The sequence below is a fragment of the Pleuronectes platessa genome, chromosome 14 (genome assembly GCF_947347685.1).
Source record: "Pleuronectes platessa chromosome 14, fPlePla1.1, whole genome shotgun sequence".
Taxonomy (NCBI): domain Eukaryota; kingdom Metazoa; phylum Chordata; class Actinopteri; order Pleuronectiformes; family Pleuronectidae; genus Pleuronectes; species Pleuronectes platessa.
This window is the reverse complement of record NC_070639.1, coordinates 6,741,219-6,761,777: the sequence shown is the minus strand read 5'-3', so window position 1 is coordinate 6,761,777 and position 20,559 is coordinate 6,741,219. Positions and strand designations below refer to the sequence as shown.

The 20,559-nt window shown below is 42.6% G+C and overlaps 2 protein-coding genes across 4 annotated transcripts; both read right to left on the bottom strand.

The window, feature by feature from the left end:
- Nucleotides 1-262: 262 nt before the first annotated feature.
- On the bottom strand, nucleotides 263-5,874 carry si:ch211-218d20.15 (uncharacterized). The gene is made up of 8 exons (XM_053439052.1): nucleotides 4,043-5,874; nucleotides 3,672-3,790; nucleotides 2,590-2,650; nucleotides 2,439-2,506; nucleotides 2,228-2,330; nucleotides 1,685-1,803; nucleotides 1,425-1,570; nucleotides 263-625 (listed from the first exon to the last, which is right to left on the bottom strand). Exons 1-8 carry the CDS (start codon nucleotides 4,101-4,103, stop codon nucleotides 517-519), a joined length of 786 nt encoding a protein of 261 aa, XP_053295027.1. The 5' UTR covers nucleotides 4,104-5,874; the 3' UTR covers nucleotides 263-516.
- Nucleotides 5,875-6,006: 132 nt separating this feature from the next.
- med14 (mediator complex subunit 14) lies at nucleotides 6,007-18,004 on the bottom strand. Of its 3 annotated transcripts, none has more exons than XM_053439048.1 (29): nucleotides 17,572-18,004; nucleotides 17,033-17,059; nucleotides 16,821-16,926; nucleotides 16,112-16,285; nucleotides 15,875-16,004; nucleotides 15,626-15,754; nucleotides 15,373-15,480; nucleotides 14,368-14,500; nucleotides 14,058-14,208; nucleotides 13,856-13,967; nucleotides 13,499-13,624; nucleotides 13,276-13,378; nucleotides 12,757-12,916; nucleotides 12,465-12,659; nucleotides 11,985-12,119; nucleotides 11,776-11,852; nucleotides 11,525-11,685; nucleotides 11,117-11,263; nucleotides 10,629-10,873; nucleotides 10,157-10,426; nucleotides 9,724-9,994; nucleotides 9,068-9,190; nucleotides 8,685-8,861; nucleotides 8,336-8,574; nucleotides 8,058-8,237; nucleotides 7,676-7,783; nucleotides 7,212-7,337; nucleotides 6,907-7,096; nucleotides 6,007-6,803 (listed from the first exon to the last, which is right to left on the bottom strand). In XM_053439048.1, exons 1-29 carry the CDS (start codon nucleotides 17,745-17,747, stop codon nucleotides 6,730-6,732), a joined length of 4,353 nt encoding a protein of 1,450 aa, XP_053295023.1. In that variant the 5' UTR covers nucleotides 17,748-18,004; the 3' UTR covers nucleotides 6,007-6,729. The 3 variants fall into 3 exon arrangements, with proteins under 3 accessions (XP_053295023.1, XP_053295024.1, XP_053295025.1); XM_053439049.1 differs by having other exon boundaries at nucleotides 13,276-13,354; XM_053439050.1 differs by lacking the exon at nucleotides 9,068-9,190.
- Between the last annotated feature and the right edge of the window lie 2,555 nt (nucleotides 18,005-20,559).

Sequence of the window (20,559 nt, the reverse complement as noted above, 5' to 3'; positions counted from 1 at the left end):
AAAATTATTTATTTATTGATCCATCCAATATCCATTATCGGAGCCAATCCCAGCTGACATTAGGTGAGAGGTGGGGTCCACCCTGGTCAGGTTCAAACCCAGAACCCACAGCACCACCATGCCATAATGAAAAGAACATGTAAAAATGTGTGTCATTGTGATCACATCGACCCGATGAAGCAAACATGTCCCATAACTGACAAACACACCTTTTTATTGCATTTCATTTTTTTATTTACTTTAGGTTAAAAAATAACAACAGTAGTTTTTATTAACAGTAGTGCAAGGAGGGATCTCTCAAGCTTACATTCATTTCCAAACAGCTGACTTTCCACATGTAAATACACGAGTCACATTCAGGAGGGAAATATAAAAACCTAGATGATTTGTAAATGAAGTAGGCTTTCCAATCCACTTGTGTAGCACCTCTTCAGAGTCGTGCCATCATCAGTTCATTTAGAAGCAGGAGACTCCTGGAGACGCTGCATCAGAACGTCAGGGCTCGTAGATACAGAGTCAGGACAGGAGCTGGGACACGAAGGTCACGGCCTGGTGGAGGTCGTCCGTCAGCTCCTCCGGCAGCGACAGCACCGCCGACGTTAAGCTCTGAGTTATTTCTAATATCCTACGAAGAGAATAATACGTGGTTGTAATCAGTCTCCTGTCTCCTTGCACTGTGTACCCTGTACAACACTCCGCTCCATATACTGGAACACTTACTCCACATCATATGTGATATGCGTTAATATAAACCATATTGATACTATATATCATTTTATACAATAATACTGTCTTTTGCACACTCAGTCTACATATTCTTACACTCATAGTATATTATATTATCTATTGTATCGTCAAATACTTATATTTATACCCGTACTATATATCATATATTATATCATACTCTTTGTATATTCTTTGTATATACAAGTCTATATACACATATTTATACATGTGTACATGTTATTATTATTATTATTATTATTATTATATTTACTATTATTATTATATATACTTTTGCTGCCATTATTACTATATACTGCTATTATATTGGTATAATTACTATCATATATAAATATATAGTATGTTATTTTATATACTATATATACTGTACTATTTTTTATATACTGTCTATCAATAACATCACCATCATATCATCAGTACTATTACCATCATCTGCCACTGCACCTTATCTACCTATTTATCTTGTGTTTCTGTTTTTTATTCTTTCTACCTCAATATTTTTTATTTTATTCTATGGTATTGTATTTTATTGTATTCAAATGTACCGGCTGCTATGACGACTTAATTTCCCTTCGGGGATGAATAAAGTAATCTATCTATCTATCTATCTATCTATCTATCTATCTATCTATCATCATCATCATCCTCTCCAGCAGCTGAACGTTTGCTTTGTGACCCACCAGTTGATGTAGTGAGCAGCCAGCTGAGGCTCGTGCCTGGAGCCTTCATCGTTCACCAGAGACTGCTTCATCTGTTTGAAGTTGGCCTCAATATCTTTCTTTATTTCAGAGAAGACCTGAATTCCCCTGAAAGAGCTGATGACTTGCTGCGAAAACAAAAAATAGACAGTTGGGGAATCACACAGCGACTTTCGGTGGACTGGAAACATAAAGGATCAGAGAAGAACAAAAGAGGTAAAACAGTAAATCTTTCTCCTCACATATATGACCGAGAGCTGGTGGGCGATGTATTTATGACTTCCAAGGTGTCGGATATCTTCTTCCAGCTGCTGACTCAGCACCAAGAGTTGGTTCAGTTTGGCGATGTGGTAGAAGTAATCTGCAACAGAAGCATCAACCGACCGATGAAGTTTACTATTTTGATCATGTCACTTACCTGGATTGAGGCAATGACGGGTAATAGCCTGGGCCAAGGGGCCTGGAGCCAATGGGGTATAAGTATTGCATGTAACTTATTATTTACTGAAGCCTATTTTGATTGAAAGTTAAAAATGACAATAATCTAACTTGTGTGTGGGTGGCAGGTTTGTGTTCAGAGTTAATCGTCATGACATTCCATCCATGCATATTGATATGGACAATGAAAAGATTGTAAAATATTACTCTGCTATATCTAGAGCTGTTGTTGGATGCCTGTATTTACATTACAAATGCATTTTTGCACATTTGTCTGTTACAATTAATGACTGAGAAACGTGTGTCCCTGCTGTTGCTGCAGAACAGGGATGTATCTCCTCTCTCACCGTCCATCGGCGGCCTCTCCAGCATCTCCACGGGGCTGCCTTGAATAAGGAACACCTCTACACGAGGAAACATGGCTGAGAGGCCCATCATGTCCAGGTAGTCCTGAGGTAACAGAGGGGAACAATAATGTATTACCCAAATCCTTGTTGGTAATGATTTATTTTACCTGTTTCTAAAGACTGTAAAGACTTAATATCATAGATGTGATACCTCCAGCTGTGGCATAGGCTTTGGTAGATGTTCAAGGCACTGCAGCATCTGGTCGAGAATATCTGATCCTTTAAGAATGAAGCATAAAAACTCATACATTAAAATACAGGTGCTACATCCAAGTATAATTAAACTCTGTGAGTCTTCGTACCTTGAGACTGGAAAGTGTCTGATTCCTCTGGACTGCAGCCTTGTCCCAACTGCTCCTGGAACTGTGACACACAAACTGTGAACCACAGGATACAGAATGACGTCTGTACTGAATGATGCAAAATGACGATGACACAGGCTGGACCTGAAATTATATATATGTTTGTATGAATGTAACTTGGCCGATACACAGTATATACTGAAGGAAGGATTAGCAATGATTCCTAACTTGTCATTATCAAACTCTTATGAGAAATGCAAGTGAGCCTTGATATATCACACCCTTAAACTGTATCCTAAGTATCTATAAATAAGAATTTAATTGAGAAAATAAAACAATTTTTGTAAACTATAAACATACTGTAAATACAGATCTTTTTTACTCTGTGAAATGAGCATGAAGGCTGATACCGATCTGTCTGTGAGAGGCTCCTATCGGACAGAATACAAAAGCACGCACGTCCAAACTAGATGAACACAAGGTGCTGGACAGAAGTCAGAACATCTGAAGACGAGAAAGTCCTCGCACCACTTGCTACTCCAAGAAACTTAGTGTTGGGCTGAGAGCATGAAGGTTTAAGAATATACTGGGGGAAAAATGAATAATCTAATAATGATTAACAATAAAAATCTTAGAATTACATTGATAATCTAGTTACTATGATAATATTGGTTTGGGAACAGCCCTTTCTTGAGACAAGACGTCACAAAGCATGTCATGTGACCACCCAAAAACATTTCTTTGTCTGAAAAAGTGCCCAAAATGTCACACACCTGGGGGGGAAATCAATTATAAAAAAAGTTTGTGGAACTGGAAAGGTTCAAATCGTTCATTTCTTATCAATACATCAGTCAGTCTCTGGTATTAGTTACTCCCTAGATATCAAGTTTGCTTTGGTTCAGTTCATGGAGATGCACTGGATAAATTATATATTTTTTAATGAAAAATGGGGCTTTTACTTAAATTCTTACTTTCCCAGTTACATGGAAATTGGTGCAGACTGAGAAGACAGTGGATCAGGTGGGTGTAGGCTATGTCTGCAGTGTTGGCGCTGATGCAATCATGGTCCGGTTATTCTATACCTGCTGCATCTGTGCCCTGATGAGGAGGTCCAGCTGCCCACAGAGACACAGCATCTCCAGGCCCACCTGCTCTGGACCCAGCTGCACAGGCATCAGAGGTCTCCTCACCTGTAGCTCCACTGAGCACAAAGCAAAACCACATCAGCACCTTCTGCAGGACCTGACTGACACAAACTCACTTCCTATTAATACACACAAAGCACATCCTGTATGAGACAAAATGCATGTGTCATATCTCTTGCAGGTCCAGGCTGGGCTGGAGGATGGGGGCTGAAGGGGAGTGGTCAGCGGGTCTGCAGGGCGTACACCCTCCATGAGGGAATCGAACAGCAGACATTTCAAAATAAAATGAAACATAGAGAGTGTCTTACCTTTGAAAGCTTCGTGGTAAACACAGGGCTGACACAGCGGCTCTGATGTGCGCGCTTCCATGTCTGACTGGAGCAGATGATGATCACAGCTTTTCACCTGAAGCTGATCCGCGGGTAAAAAGCCATATGAAGCCGGGGGAGCGCAGGGTTAACGCGCGGTGGAGGCTGAGTTAAATAAAGTCTGACTTATTAATTTAAATGCATCTGATCGGATCTGTCTGTCTCCGAGTGGTGCGTTCAAGTGCCGGGCTGCAAGAGGGAGTGATGCACGGAGACAGGGCTGCTTCCTTATCCGTGATATGTCGTCTCCATGCGGGAGGTGGTGATGAGTGGATCCGGTTCTGAAGCAGGAGGATCCATGGAGCTGATGAAGACAGAGGAAGATAATACAACACACATACACACACACTCAGACACAATGCCTACGCCCTTAGCAACAACATTCGTGCACGTATACACACACACACACACACATATAAACGATGATGTCATGTCTCTGAGATGAGCTGCAGCATCACTTCTTTCGGATGCACCTCAAAGCAAGGTGTTTTCCAGTCCAACCCATGGAAATGAACAAAGCACATTTACTATTTTACTCTAAATTAGGTCATTTTTATGTGCTCATTCATTTCATTATGAACTGCTTAATATTCTGAAAAATCTTGCGCTCTATTCTCCCATGTTTATTTCTAGGGTTGATAACACTGTCAATTATTCTACCTATTACTTTATATATAAAAACTCATTTAACACATTCTCTATTCAGCACATTATTATTTGTTAAATCCACATGACATAATAAATAATGAGCTTTAAAGATGTGTTTCTTACCTTCGGACAGAGCAGAGCAACCGGTTTCCTCTTGTTTCCAGTCCTTTGCAGAGAAAGGACTGGACAACCCCAAACCCCAAAGATATCCAGTACAATCACATAAAAGAACTAGAATAGCAATCAGAAGAGTCGCCTTAAATTCAATCAAGCTGCACCAAATGTCACACATATCAGCCCCTGAAAATGCCTTCTATTTTTTTTTGTCAAGATCCATGAATTATTCCCTGGAAAATCAGTGAAAATGTAATCAAAAAAAACTATTTTGCAATGTTAGAGAAAGTCATGCAAGACAAATGTCTGGATCCGGATCTAAATTGAATAGGTTCGTCTTTGTTCCATGTCCCAATCATACTCAGTTTCACTAAATCGGTTTTGGAAACTTTTGCATAATCCTGATAACAGCCAATTTCAACAAATATATAACCTCCTTGTGGAGGTTATAAAACAGGATTAAGAGTCAAAGTAGAAAATGTTTGAATATTTCCTTAAAAGATTGTGTCTGTGCCTGACAGTCCTACCCATACAAATAACTGTTCTTTCAATCCATTCATTACGTAATTATAGTGGCATCATTTAACATTTCTTTTAATTAAGTTCGGTATATAAAATATGATGCAGTTATTATAATTTGTTACAAATTTAACTGCCGAAACCTGTAATAACAGAGCCAAAAGTCTCCATCTTGACAGAAAAATGTTAACATGTTAATGCATCAATAATAAATTTAGGTTAAAAAAAATTACTCTTGACATTTAAGTGTTCAGGTCACTAACAAATGTGTAGGTGGAATTGTCTTAAACAGTTCATTTTAAACATTAACACTGAATGATGATGAGTCTACGTTGGTGGAGCAGCTGAAATGAAGGTGCTGAGAAGAGCCGAAGAGTCAAGGTGTTGAAAGCAGTCGGAAGGCAGTTGTATAATAATCATGATATATTAATATATAACACTCAGAATGGACTTATTATGCATGAGTAGTTTCATTTTTGATTTTATATCATCTACATTTTTTGGGGAAATACTACTATACTCATTCTTAAGCAGAACTTGAATGTATTGCTATGTTTGTATTGTGTCGTATGGTATATTTTACTTGAATAAATGACCAAATTATTTTAGTACTGCTGCCAGTGGAAGATCCTCAAAGCACAAACCAGCTGTGGGCTTGGTTTATTAAATAGCAAAGTCAGACAAGAAGTCTCAAATCTTTCAATTGACTCAAAATGCATCTTAATAAAATACAACTGGCTTATAAAGTTTGTCACAGTTTTACAGTATCCAAAGGGAGAGTTTGAAATAAAAATCCAGAGGTCTCGACAGTGTAAAGGCAAGAAAGCATTTAAATAGTGTGCTGAGGAATATATCTGATACTACAATAATATCAGAATAGCGTAGTAAAAAAAGAAAAACTGAAGACAGAATCTAGCAAAATTCTAACTCACCTGATTCATTTCAACACCGAAATATACAATAATATACATATTTTCGTAAACAACCATAATTTCAATAGATAATCTTGTTTACAAGTGCACCTGGAGGAAAAAATAACATTTATATCCCTTTGCACGATCCTCTTCTGGGATCCACCTGAAAAGCAAATCTTCTTTCTGGGCTTCTCTCAAGAATAAAGACTGTGTTCCATGACTGTACATATTTTACTCCCTTTCATGACAGCGGTAACACATCAGGTCAGAAGTCCAGTGGCTGAAGCAGAGAGGACGCATGCTGGGGTTTTTGACGTCTCGGGACCATAATTGTTACTCTGAGCTGTTTTCTCTTCAGCTCAGAGATGGACCCTCATGCGGTCTCAAAGGGATTCCAGTTGAGTTGCAGTGCAGTTTCTGAGTTGGTTGTTACTACTGACGAGTGCCAGGCGGCAGCGTCAGGTTGGCCATCAGCTCGTGAACGGAAGCGAATATTGTACACTCACCTGAAATAAGAGAAAAGCGAAATTGTGAGGAAAGAAAACAGAACGTGATATAAATTCTGCACTACACATTCAGTGTCCATTAGCTGCGAGTGTCGCCTCTCACCCTGTCTTGCCGGGTGCATCTCATTGAACCTCTTCAGGATGCTAGAGACCATGAGTGCTGCAGCCCCAGAGGAGCTGTGCTGTCTGGGGATGTCAGCCTGCTGAGTGAGGCCTGTGGCCATGTCGTACACAATGGGAACAATAATGGTCACTGGCTCCTGAGACACTGGGATACGCTGGGTCAGCTGCAACTGTGAGCCAAAACAGACATGGGGTAAAGTCGGTTAATGCATTTCAGAGGATGCTTCACAGGTAGAAGTGTATAAACTCTGTCCTGCTTTTGGAGAGCTAGCTGCTGAGACTTACAAAGAAGAGCATCTTGGACTTGAGCACCACAGCAATGGTCCCTGGCGGAGCGATGGGAGGGGCACTGGGAGGGATGGTGAGACAGAACTGGACATTCCACTTCAGCTGAGCGGCCTGGTCGGGGTACTGAGGAGAGAGACACCAGGAACGTTTATAAATGCGGCATTTTTTAAGCACAGATGCAATTTAAAGTGGTTTACATAAAGCAAAGAAGAAATACATCCAAAGGTAACTGATGTTTGCTTATTTTTTCTTTAGTTAACAGTACAGTACAACAACAAAATAAGTCAGACATTGAAAAGAGGATGCAATTGTTTTTTGTTTATGTTCTACATTTTGTGGGAAAATCTAGAATCTATTTTAACGTCTAATAAAACAAATTAATAAATAAACAAGCACGTCTCGCACCCAATCATAATATGTGAACACACGAAAAAACCTTTGATATAAAAACTGCTACCCACCAATTCAAGCTTCATGATGCGCACACAGTCCCGCAGGATGTTAGTGGGGGCCCCCAGCAGCTTTGTGAAGGCATTCAAAGTGTTGTATTTAAAGGGAGGACCAGCAACCTAAAAAGACGACAACAGAAGAAAAGTATGGAAAAATGTAATATGTGAGACAATGACTGAGCATTTGTTATTACGTCAGTGGACTTAAAGGCACAGCTCATCACACGAATATAAAGTAGATTTTATCATAATTTTAAAATCAAATGCAAAGGGGACCATGTATCCCTGAGAGATTAATAGAAAACTTTAATAATTATGAGTAGCAGAGAAACAATTTTTTATACTATTCAAGAATATACTTTTGGACCTCTAAGTTCATGCTAACTTTACATACCCGTGTCTCAAAGAACTTCTCCAGCACCTGAAGCTCCTCCTGCGACCAGGGACCTGCGTTTTCTGGAGTGACTTTGAGCTGCAGCGTTTGGTAGTTCTTTGGGTTGAGAGCAACCCGGCACTTGAGCACGTCCGTCTTGAACATGATTACTCCAGGCTCATTGGAGTTCACAATGGACAACTGGAGGAGAATTAACAGAGTAGAAGTGAGAAGAGAGTGGAACAGATATGGAAATACATGGGGAAACACACAAGTAATCATCAAATGGCGACACTCACGTTGGCTTCCTGCTGGATGATCCTCTGCAGGTGTCGTCTCATGATCACTGAACCCAGGAAGCGCTCGAGCGGTGAGCAGAGGTAGCTTCCTGCCAGGCCTGGCACCAGGCAGGGCGTGGGTGAGGGTAGCAGAAGCACATGCAAGGCATTGTGTGTGAGAATGGTAGGAATGGAGGCAGCCCAGGGGCGCTGAGGTAGCTTGCGGGGTGGAGGCATACTGGTGGGCATGATTTGGGAACCTAAAAAAAAAAAAGAGAGATAGACATAATGAATAAACAGCATGTTGTGGATAGCAACTGAACTGGTTCAATTATTTCATAAGAGGCAACGGTGAGAAAGTAGATCTTACTGGTCGCAGCACGTGGAGAATGAGGATCAGGGATTGGTGAGTGCAGAGATGGGTTACCAGGAGACATTCCAGGGATCCTTGCCCCAGGAGAGGGGCCTGAAACCTGGGGGGAACCTGGCCATTGACCCCTATGGCTGGGAGACACCATGGCATATGGAGAGCTGGGGTCCAGAGCGCCTAGATTGAACCAGAGACAGCCATCAGCGACACAGTCAGACAAATACACCACTGTGTGCCCACTGTATGCCCGTACCCTACAGGCTATTTGTGATACGTTTGCAGCCTAGTGTCTTAAAAAGATGTCAAGTTCAGCCCGTTCCAGCCCTTGCCCAGCAGACCCAAGTTTCCACCGGGCCAGGGTAATAGGACACCCTCCTGCTTACCGTGGGGACTCGCAAAGCTGGTCTGGCTCATGGCTATACCCAGGGAAGATGGAGACGGGGTTGGCCCAAAAGGAGAGGGGGCCCTCAGAGCCCCACTAGGGGAGCCAGAGGCATGGATGTTCCCTGCACACACACACACACATGCACACACCAAAGGGCTCGTCAGACTCAAAGGTTGACAAGTTCTCCTCACACACACACATACACATACACATACACATACACACACACACATACATACACTGACACACACATACACACAAGCGCAGACACACACACACTAGAGCTGGGCGGAAGGGCCGTAGTCTCTGGCTGGTAGGCTGAGATGGCGAGGAATGGAAGGAGCAGGACTGAATGCATGCTTTGTTCCCTCTCGGCTGCGCAGTGTGTGCATGTTGCATGAAGAACACAACAGATCTCATGGTTTCACAAAATGAAAAATGGGCACACATGGTTGCGCTTCCTCATTCTCTCTGACGTACACACAACAAAAGCTCACGTCAGCAGAAAAGCAGCAATGTAAAATATACCAAAACAATGGTTTGTTGGTCATAACGCTCTATGGCAGCATGAGAAGCAAAGATGACACAAACACATCCTCAGTCACACGCTTTCTCTCACACCCTCACTCACACACGCAAAGCAAGTACCATTACCTGGTGACTGGGTGGGCATCATGGATGCTGAAGAAGTTACATTAGCGTGGTAATTTGGTGGCGGTGAAGTGAGAGGAGGATAGACACCTCCCGCAGCCCCTCTCATCGGCTGAGGCTGCTGCTGCTGCTGCTGCTGCTGCTGCTGAGCCTGCAGCTGGTTCATTAGACTGTCCATCACGTCCACACCGACCGGCGAGGGCGGGTTATCGTCTTCGTTGACGGAGCGTCTGCGGCCATCCTGATTGCTGTCTACAAACATGTTCAGGAATGTCTAGAAAGAGGGAAAGAGTGGAGGGACGGTGGTTGATGTAAAATACTGCACCTAATGCACTGAAATTGTTGAACATCAAACAGATTTACTGTTGGAATCAAATTGTATTATTTAATTAGAAAGAGTAAATTTAGAGAGACTATATCTCTGCGCTTGTTATACCTTGAGTCCTGGAGCCGGGTGGAAGCCCTCTACAATCTTAGTGTTGTCAAAGAGACTGTAGGCTCCATCTCTGATTGCCACCACTCCACGGCTGCGACAGTAGATGTCGATGCAGTACATGTTTCGGAACGCCAGGCGGATGTGTGTGGGTGACTGGGGTAGAATGGAGAAGCACTGGTAGGCAGTGTTGGTGCGCTGGGTCAGGCCCAGCATGGGCACTGTTGGTAGCTTGTTGATTGCATTTAGAGGGGCCAGTGTGTCAGAAAGTAGCTGAGGAGGACAATCAAATAGAAAGATGGTCAGAAAACTACACAGGAAAAAGTACGGATGTAAAAATAACGAACCTGAATCAAAGCAATGTTTGAAAGTAGCATGAAGAGAGAATAAAATAATGTGAAACTTCTGAAATGATTAGTTGATCCAGATCTAACAAGTTCACGTGCATGTTGTGATCACACTTTGGCTTCAGCACCTGCAGCAGCTGCATCACATTGGGGCTCTTGTTGAACATCTCCTGTAGCTGGTGGAGGATGATATTGTGGCAGTTTGAGCAGCCAGAGTTGGGTCCCACGGTGCCCAGGGCAAGGTGGAAACGTTGGCTGCTCGAGTTCCACTGGACAGTGACAGAGCTGCCTTTGGTGATGCCGTAGCACAGAACCAGCTTACGGTAGTTATACAGCCGCACCTCTGAAAACAGGCTCAGGGAAGATGGCATCTCTGGAAGGAAGAAGAAGTCACAACATGCAGCTGCATTAGATGGGTGTGGTTCTTTTGCAAGGAATTAACTCAGCACTGGTGAAACCAAGCCTGGGATTACACCTTTACTATATGTAGTGTTGTAAACTGAAAAATTAAACATGGTCTATATGCCAATGCTTGTTTAAAACAAAAGTAACATATTCTCACAGTCATTGATTTTAAATGGAAGTGCAATCTGCTTTCAGTTGAGCAAGTTTATACCTGGCAGGGCACGAGCAAAGTTGAGAACACACTGGTAGAGCTCACTGATGGCGTTCCAGTCATTCAGGAACATCTCTACAACCTTCCGTCCACCCACCGGCTCTGACAGAGGGTTCTCATAGGTCAGATATACGTGCCGTGTAGACGCTAAAGGGAAACAGATGGGTTCAATTACAGGAGGATGCAGACTTCCCTTATTCGCATTAAGCCATATGTTTAGCAAAACTCTCATGGCTCGTCTTTTAATATCAATACAGGGTGTGGTTACTCTTGGAGCTTAAACAATCATATACTTTTTATTATTAAGCTTGTAATCTGACAAGTTCCTTGGACACTTTCAATCTTGATCCTATTTTCCTAGGTAAACAAAAGGTAAAATAAATAAAATCGTGTGTACGTGTTATGTACCTTGCTCCTTGCTGTGTGTGCTGTTGAGAGGACAGTTTGCCAGCATCAGTTCAGCCACCCAGGTGCGGTTGTTCCTGCCCTGCAGTCGGAAGGTGCAGTCCAGTAGGGAACGCTCTAAAGCCTTCCTGGTCTCCTCTCCTACTCCTTTACATTGAGGAATCCTGCCACATAAAACCAATATTTTGTATAGTCACAATGATTGCGACAAAGTTGATCAAACTGAGAAATGTACACTTGGCTGTGAGTATTACTTTAGCAGACGTATTGCATGACTGCTGCTGTCTCCCTCCACTTGGACGCCCTGGTTGGGAATTTCCATGTTGGACAGCTACTCAAACAAAGACAGACAGAGACATGCTGAATTAACCAGAAAACCCATGACTGTGATTGCCATACTTGATGGGTTTAAAGCAGACATGGAACAGAGAATGATTTGCACTGTCTGAACACTGTGGGTTACCTCAGTTCTGAGGCCAATAAAAGGCATGTTGGTGTCGCACATCGCTACCAGGTGAGCCAGCTCCTTGTTGAACGCACACATTTCCCCGGACCGCTTTGGCTTTTTGGGCTCTGGGTCCCCCTGATCACATGATGTCTACACAGCGACAAGGAATGAAAGAAAAACACATTAACAGAACACACTCTTTTTCATATCGAGCAGGGCACATATATTTAAAGAGGGTTGCTGCATTGCTGTAGGAATGCGGCCTGCACATATAGCTGCCTTAGATACACCAGCGCTGGAGCATTTTGTAATGTTTGTGTGCCTTGTGGACAGCATTTGAGGGAGGACATAGCATTAATATTACATTTTCACAACCACATTTTCTTAGCTGGTCAAACCTGTCTAGAATTGACAGCTACATAAACACAATGTAGATTAAAAAACACAAACAGAAAAAAACATTAATTTCAGTATGATGCAATTATGTATGACTACCTTTCTCTTAGTCCCAGGTCGGGCCCCTTTCACTGCTGAAGTGTCCTGGACAAGGTGTTCTAGGTTGGGCTTGAAATGCTGCAATAGTTGAGCACACATGGGTCCATCCTCTCCTTCCAACTGAGACACAGAAAGGAAGGAGTACTTGTACTGCAAGGCTGTCGGACTACTAGGCACTTCAATCATTTCCACCACCTACAAAGAAGAGATAAAAAAAAATACAAGATGGTGAATGAGAGTGACATAATAAACTTTGCTATCCAATTTGCGATATATTTGGTTATGAACTCACAATGTAGTACTGCGGAAGACGTGTGAGCTTTATGAAGAGTTTGTGTTTGGACAAGTTCCCAACAGGGTGAGAAGCTGAGTTGGAGAGGTGGAGGACATCAGTACACACAGTGGGAAGGTGCTTCACAGACTGTCGACAGCGCTGCTCTCCCAACCAGAACCTGGCCAGAGCAAGGAAGAGTTAGTCTCTCGATTAAAGTCAAACTGCAAAAAGTCCAGAGTTCTTAGATTATACTAATGCACAAAGGATTCACACAGTTGAGTACTGCAGGGCTCTAGCAGCCCTGGCAATTCATCTCAACACCCATTTTGCCACCTTCTTAGCCAAGTGTTGCTTCTAACAGCTCCTGCTACTGACTGCAGTTAGTAAATTTGACATGCTATAATCTGGTGTCAGACTGTGGCTCCTACTTTTGACAGTTTGCTCTCAATCACTGCTGTTTACCAAACTGCTACCATTCTCACAAGCTAAAAAAGTTAACAGTGATATATAATATTCTATGTGTGGAGGTGGACTTACTTCAACTGCTTCAGCCAAGAAAGGATGCGCTTCATATCGTCGTTGATGGTCTTCTCAATGTCATCCAGCATGGACTGATCTTTAGAAGGAGCAGTTTTATGAGCTGAGCAAGCAAAACAGTCGCAGTGGAATCATAAGACTGGAAATCATTCGATTTAATAACCAGCTAAATTAATTGATTATTGATTAAAACCCCTATGACTTAATATTTGCTCCTACTTACCTAGTCCATACAACATGGGCTGGAACATGCCAGAGTGCAAGTCTACAAAGATGTGTAAGCACTCTGAACGACCACAGGGCTCCAGGATTGGAATAACGAGTGTGGGTAAAGCAGTCTCGATGAATGCTGAAAGAAACACACATTTGTAAGTATCTACAATACAGCAGATGGTTCAAATCCATATTTTAAGTCCATTAACCAACTTTAAAAGTTAAAATGGTGAACAATGGCCTTAATTTTACATTGTTTCGCTAACACATGGGTAAAGCTGCAGTTGCAAATAACACTGATGATTTCTATAGTTTTGCTCAAATACCTAAAAAATATGTTTAAGAGTGAAATGAGAAGAATACATACAGTTGTCACTGGGATTGCTGGCCTTTAGAATGGCCTTCAGTTCCTGTAGCTTCTGATTAGAGCGTGCATGCACACTGTCAATCAAAAGTTTCTCCACGGACAGATGGTCAATCTAGAGAATGAGTGAAAGAAAACCAACGTCATTCAATGATGAGATGTTTGAATAATAAGCCAAACTGACTTTTACATTAAGCCGCTTCACCTTCATTGCTCTCTCCATTAACCTGGGGTCACAGGCAGGGAGAGGGGGTTCATGAGAAATTTGCAGTGGCTTGGATCCATCTGACTCATCAATCCTAATGGTGACTTTATGTACTGATGCTGTGCCTGTTTTTCTACCCAAAACCTGTTGGCTGAAGAAACCAAACGAAGGGTTAGCAGCAGTCACTCCATAGATTCTGGTATGTTTTTGAAAACATTGTATCAGTTCAAGAATTAGTATTTAAAAAAGGCAGGTATGAGAGGGAATACATGTGTACATGTCCATTAATGTGCTGGAAGCAGAGTCTTACTTCCAGACAGTGAGGGTGAGGTATTTCGCGGGCATATATCTCTCCTCCTGCACCAGGTCTCCCCATCGCTCTCTGATCAGCATCATAGTCTGAGAGTGAAGCACCTCTAGCTGCAGTGACAGACAAAAAGAGTCTGGAAACAGTGTGGTTAAAGAAAACAGCGCCCAGGTGAACAGAGATACAAGTAGAACATCTTCCCATTAACATTCAGTACACACTCACATCCTTGAGACGCATACACTTTCTTGGTAAAAGGGCTAATTGTGCCCCACACAGACCGCTCTTTGACACATTACACTGCGCTGCTAGCATTGGTTGGGGAAAGGCAGAGGCGAGCGCTGATTTGCATTGTGATTAGCGGGGCTGTGCACAGCTTGCATGCTTGATTAGGGTCTCTGATGTTAGCATGAATGCTAACAAGCTGTTGTTTGTCTATACATTTTACCACAGACTGACGAGTGTTAGGCCTCCGTCTGTCTGATCAGAACAAATCTGCTCCTTTCTTCTTATCACTGCCTGAACATCTTCTACCAAAAGTGAGGTAACAGGTTTTGTTGTTGATATGACGGGACAATTGCACTTCATAGAAAATGTGATTTTGCTGCAGCGAGGACACATGAAAAACATAAATGTCTAAGTAAAATGTTAACGGGTCCCGAAATTCAAATCTGAACCAGGAATTAATTACACCTCACATAACATAGCTGGGTGAAACGCTCAGTAAAAAAAAGCACTGCACATTCCTGCCTGTAAAACTGGACATTATAGTATTTGAGAATTAATTATTAAAGAGAGGGTTTACGAAAGGATGCCATTCTGCAGCTGTGTTTCTTATTGGAATGCTGCACTCGTCGGCTTGACCAGTCAATACTCTGGTATATGCTCTGATACACACGCACCCCTACGCTACTGCAGTAGTTCACAGACTGGGACAAAAGCCAAGTGGTGGCAGGCAAGACATACACACAAAAAACCTGTGTATGTATCCAAACAAAGAAAGGATACGCAAGCAGTTGTACATGTCCTGCAGGGGTTTTTCATCAGCACAAAGACGTGCCTGAACCAACTCATGGATGAAGTTCACCTGCAAACTGTGGACCAAGGCTCGGCCATCTGTCAATATGGACAGGGAGGGGGAATAGATGGAGGGTGGGATTGAGGTGAGAGACAAACAAGTTGAGTGAAAGGAAAAAGGTCAGCATTGAAATTTACCGGCTAATTGCTTGCTTATGGTACCCACCGTGAGTGAGTGCCTTACCTCCAGTTTCTTTGTCCTCCACTAGAATCTCCAGCTTCAGCAGCCTCCAGGGAATATCTGGGTCGTCTCCCATCACGGTCAAAGTAGCCTCAAATTCTCCTTCCACACGAAACTTAACACGGCCATTAGCTACACACATAAAGACAATCATATTCATGAGGTCTTCTCTTTTCCAATGAACTGCTAATTCAGTTACAAAAATGGCTACCGGTCAAAATATACCATTGACAGTTCACACAAGCTGCTTACCAACTGTGAGGTTTGCTAGCTGGGGTGGTAAGTCTGTGGTGACAAGGCGGTGTCGGAGAATCTGATTAAGCTGGTTCAGAGTCGTCTGCTTCTCAACCTTAGTAATGGGGTCTGGAGGAATGATCTTATCCTACACAAAAGGACACAGACATAGAAACACAGGTGTTAAGTTTGATCTCTAAACATCTTTTCACAAATGACTCTTGATTAACAAGCACACAATTTAAACAAACTTACCCTTATGCATGTGGGCAAGCGTGGGTATGATCCTGTGGTGAGCACATCGATGGCAAAGGGGATAGCAAAGCTGGGCAACCGTGCATGAACCAGTGCATCTCTGGCCAGTGATGCCAGCCTATCAGCTGTGTCCACAAACAAGATGGTCTGCTGATCCAGGAAGCTGGAGATCATCTGTTACCATTGATAACATGAGAGATAAGTCAGTATATTTGCAGTGTACTGTCAAAATCTGCTAATATAAGAGGGGTACAATTAAACAGAACAGTTTACTAATGTAGAATATATACATGATTATATATGGCTTTTTGATTTTATAGCCATTAAATAATTCATCTGGGTTTCTAACAAATCCCAGACGAGACCATTTAGATGGATAGTCTTAAGTTTCCCGAGAGAAAGCTACAGTGTTTTCTTACTGTGAACACTTTGAGAATTATTTGAGAAAATAGTCTAAAAACACTGTCATCACATAAGATGTCAAGCATCACATTCAGAAATTGTTTTATGAGGTTTTATTTGGAGTTTAATCTATTCCCTGTCTCTCAAGACTTGTGTAATAACGTAATGTGATTGCTGTTAATGTGTATGACTACATTACCATGTTATAGTTATCTTGTATGCCAATTGGGCCATATCTTGTAAAAGCAACATATAGGGAAATTTGTTAAAGATGTAATAGATGAATAATAAATAAAAAAAAACATACCGCACACTTCTCAACTTTCCCTGCATTGCTCGCCCACTTCACCAGGGAAAGCAGACGCACAAATAACTGCCTGGTTCGACTGGCGAACTGTACAATCTCAATTTTCCTAAACACAACCATGACAAAATGAACCAAAATAGAAGCTTGTCAGAATGAGAGGCAACAGCAGTGAATGGTAAAGAACTTTCAGAATACAATTTGAAGACACATACCTCTCCATGTCAGTCTTTCTGGGGAGTCTGCGAAAAGCATAAAGAGAAAACATTGAATTGCTGTCATTATCCTTAAACAAGATGATCAACCCATCATATGACTTATCTAAATAAACATGCAATGAGTTTGAATAGATTATTAGTCAGTTTGCAGCAGGGACAAAAACAAGCTTTGAATTTTGGAAAACAGACAGATGAAGTGAATCTGGCGTCTCACATATAAACAGCCCAACGCAAACTCTTAAACTGTGACTAATAAACATGAGCTGGCTCTGACTTTAGGAGCTGGGATGTGTTGTTTACCTGTGCGCCCACTCACATCACATTAGATACCCGTACTATCTTCTTTGGAAACACCACCCATGTGAACACACTCTTCCAGCTTCACGCCCACCCCCCACAATTATGCAATTTTCTCCCGTTAAGGTTTGTTTTGGTGTCGGGGTGAAGAGCATCCTCGGGGCTCACTGACGTTAGCTGATTAGCCCGCCAGCTACCCGGGTTAGCTCAGAGGCCTAGAATGCTAACATACTACTTACAGCTCCGCCAGCAGGGTGATTTCATGGTAGGTCCTCTGGATGAGGAACTCGATCAGCAGGCTCAGTCGGATGCCGTGCGTGGCCGGGGCCCCGGGCGGCGGCGGCTGCGGACCCGACACCACCGGTCCTCCGAGCGGGACGAGCTGCCCGTCTGACCCGATCTGCACCGGAGCCATTTTACAATGACGCTACAGGCGAGTTAGCTACGGCGACGCACGCCAAGCGCTGCAACGGGGGTAAACTATCGGGTTGCGGCGGCTTGACTCTGGGCGAAAAAAAGGTTTTCCTCAAGGTCTCACAACATTTTCTGAGTTCCTCGGCAGAGACTTGTTTGCACGGCGCAGCAGAAAAGTCAACGCTTACAACGAAGGTGGCGAACCATAACGGAGAAGTCTCAACGCCGCTCGGCCGCCATCTTTGCTATCGGGAGTGATTAGCATAGATCTGGTGGGAGAGAGAAAACCCGGACCGGAGCCCTGAGGAGCGAGGAGCTGTTTTACCATCGGGCTGAAGAGGGTAAGTGAAATATTTGTTAAACGTCATTCCAGGTTTATGTAGACAGTCAAGAGTGTTTACTAGCTTAGTTTATATCATTCTGGACTTTTTCAAATGAGCACTATCTAATCTGTTGCTCTGGTAACAGATGACAGCAGATAGTGACCACAGTGATGGAAGTATTCAGCTAATTCACTTAAATAACAAATACGATTGTCACTCAAAAATACTCAATCAAAGTAAAAGAATTGCGATGAAAATATTAGTTAAATAAACTCATATTATATCAATATTTTTGTGTACATGGTCTTATGGTTTGTCGGAGCTCATTTGAGTTTTCAATTGTAAAGCAACCAGGAGCAGTGCATCAAAGTATAAAAAATGTCACTTACTGTCGCCAGAAGGTGGAACTGTGATAATGAGTCAATACGGACATATGGACCTGATCAGGTGTGACTGTGATCGTGTGAAAGAGGTTTGAGGTTGATTGGACACTGCACAGAGGAATCATCAACCTTAGACGCCATGCAACGTAACACTGTGTGACATATACTCAAATTTTTCTCCATGGAGTTGAGATAACAATCACTGAATTTAAAGTTGATCTGGTTAAAGCTTTAGGAGGAGGACTTCAAATGCAACATGTGTAAAAGGTGAAAGATGGCCACCTAATTCAAAATGGACGACTTCCTGTTTGGTCTAGCACACTGCTTTATAAAGTGGAGGTGGGGTCGGCAGGGGGGGTCATGGAAACTGTAAGGGAAAAAGGGGGGGAAATGTGACGATGAACATAAAATGATTAATTATTAACTTAAAGATGTTTTTAGATGTCAATCACTGCATATTGAAATCTATGTCCTTGGATGCCAATCTTTTTTTCTTCTAATGCCAATCTTTTAATTAATCAAACCCACACACCACTCAGGCCAATCAGAAACGAGCAGCGTTTGCATCAGAAAGTTGCTGTGTGCCTTAGAAATAGCTGGCTACCTCCTACTAAAGGCAAAAATGGACACATAAAAAAATATATAAAGACCATCAGACAACCAGACTGAAGATCACTCTTGGCATCTAAAACTGTGAGGTATGAGATATCTTCTTCTATTTGCCACCACATACCTAGGCGAGTCTGGCTTTTCTACATTGACAGTATTGAAAACTAAGCAGAGAGCATGTATGAAAGTTGAGAATGACATTCGTCTGGCACTGACAGCCATTTAACCTAGGATAGATAAACTGTGTAGGAGCCACCCAGCCCACCCCTCCCACTAGTGATGGACCAGGTATATACACAGAGAAAAACATTCTTAAATGACAAACACTATTTATAAGGGAAGACAGACACTGGAGGTAATGAATAAATAACTATAGAATAGAAAAACTAGAATATATATGTATATTTATATACTGTATAGAAATGACAAGGAATGTTTGTAACAGATATAAGACAGATAATTAGTTATTAATAAAACGAAGGGAATTGTATTAAGAAGCTCTATGTTTGATTTTGGATATTTGCCATCATATTGCACATGTAATTTAAAAAAAGTTTGCAACTGGGGGGTCCCCGCCAGAGGCTTATGCTATATGGGGGTCCTTGGCATTGAAAAGTTTGTCAATCCCTGGTCTCCAAGAGAGTTTTTTGTTCATTATGAAACAACATATTGTCCCTACCGATTTTTGTACATTTCGGTCAATTGTGGTGCCGAGCTGCTCTTAAAGGGGACATATTATGCCCTTTTTACCACAGTTGATATGGATTCTTGGGGGTCTTAATGAAATGTCTGTAACATATTTTGGTCAAAATACCACAAGGATAATTTAAAACAGCACCCTTTTTACCCTATCTAAAACAGCCCTCCTCAGATTGACCTGTTTTGAGTGCCCGCCCCCCCCCTCACCCCCCCTCACGAGATACAAGCACCCAGATTTTTAGCTATCCATTACCTCTTTAGAAATATGGCTACTGGAGACGAAGATATAATCTTGCAACCATTTTGTTTTGAACCAGGGTCAGGTGGGCTGAAGCCTGGCTGCAAGAGCCCCAGCTCCCCAGCGCAGCCCCGCAGTGGGAGCTTGAGCTGGCGCAGCAGCAGCATCCTTCCACACTGTTGAGTCAACGTTTAGAGGTGTCCCGGGGGTCCCTTGTTTATGTGGCCACTTAAATGTCTGACAGGTAGCAGCAGCGAGCTAACGCTAGCCGGGGAGCCGGGGGGAGCCCTTAGGGATCTAGCGTTAGCTCGCGAGCTAACCGGGCCGGTGGAGCCCGGCTAGCGATAGCTCGGGAGCTAACCGGGCCGGTGGAGCAGGCCGTTAACTATAGCGTTAGCTCGCTCGTCCAAGGCCATGTAGCAAGACTCCCTACATGGACATGGTGTGACTATGACGTTTATTTCGGTCGTAATCCCATTCGACGCACTCTAGCATATCGTTTCTGAAATAGAGGAACCACAACAAATCGCGGGAGTTGTTTTTTTCCAGAGTTTTTGGGAC

What these genes read in the sequence shown, in the direction of transcription:
- si:ch211-218d20.15 (XM_053439052.1), bottom strand. Translation starts at nt 4,103, where the DNA reads ATGGAAGCGCGCACATCAGAGCCGCTGTGTCAGCCCTGTGTTTACCAC. An exon ending in TCAGGGCACAGATGCAGCAG is followed by an intron (nt 2,651 to 3,671) that starts GTATAGAATAAC and finishes TGTGTGTCACAG; the next exon opens with TTCCAGGAGCAGTTGGGACA. An exon ending in ACCAGCTCTCGGTCATATAT is followed by an intron (nt 1,571 to 1,684) that starts GTGAGGAGAAAG and finishes TTGTTTTCGCAG; the next exon opens with CAAGTCATCAGCTCTTTCAG.
- med14 (XM_053439048.1), bottom strand. Translation starts at nt 17,747, where the DNA reads ATGGCTCCGGTGCAGATCGGGTCAGACGGGCAGCTCGTCCCGCTCGGA. An exon ending in CTCACCCTCACTGTCTGGAA is followed by an intron (nt 14,209 to 14,367) that starts GTAAGACTCTGC and finishes TGGTTTCTTCAG; the next exon opens with CCAACAGGTTTTGGGTAGAA. An exon ending in TTCTCCACGTGCTGCGACCA is followed by an intron (nt 8,575 to 8,684) that starts GTAAGATCTACT and finishes TTTTTTTTTTAG; the next exon opens with GTTCCCAAATCATGCCCACC.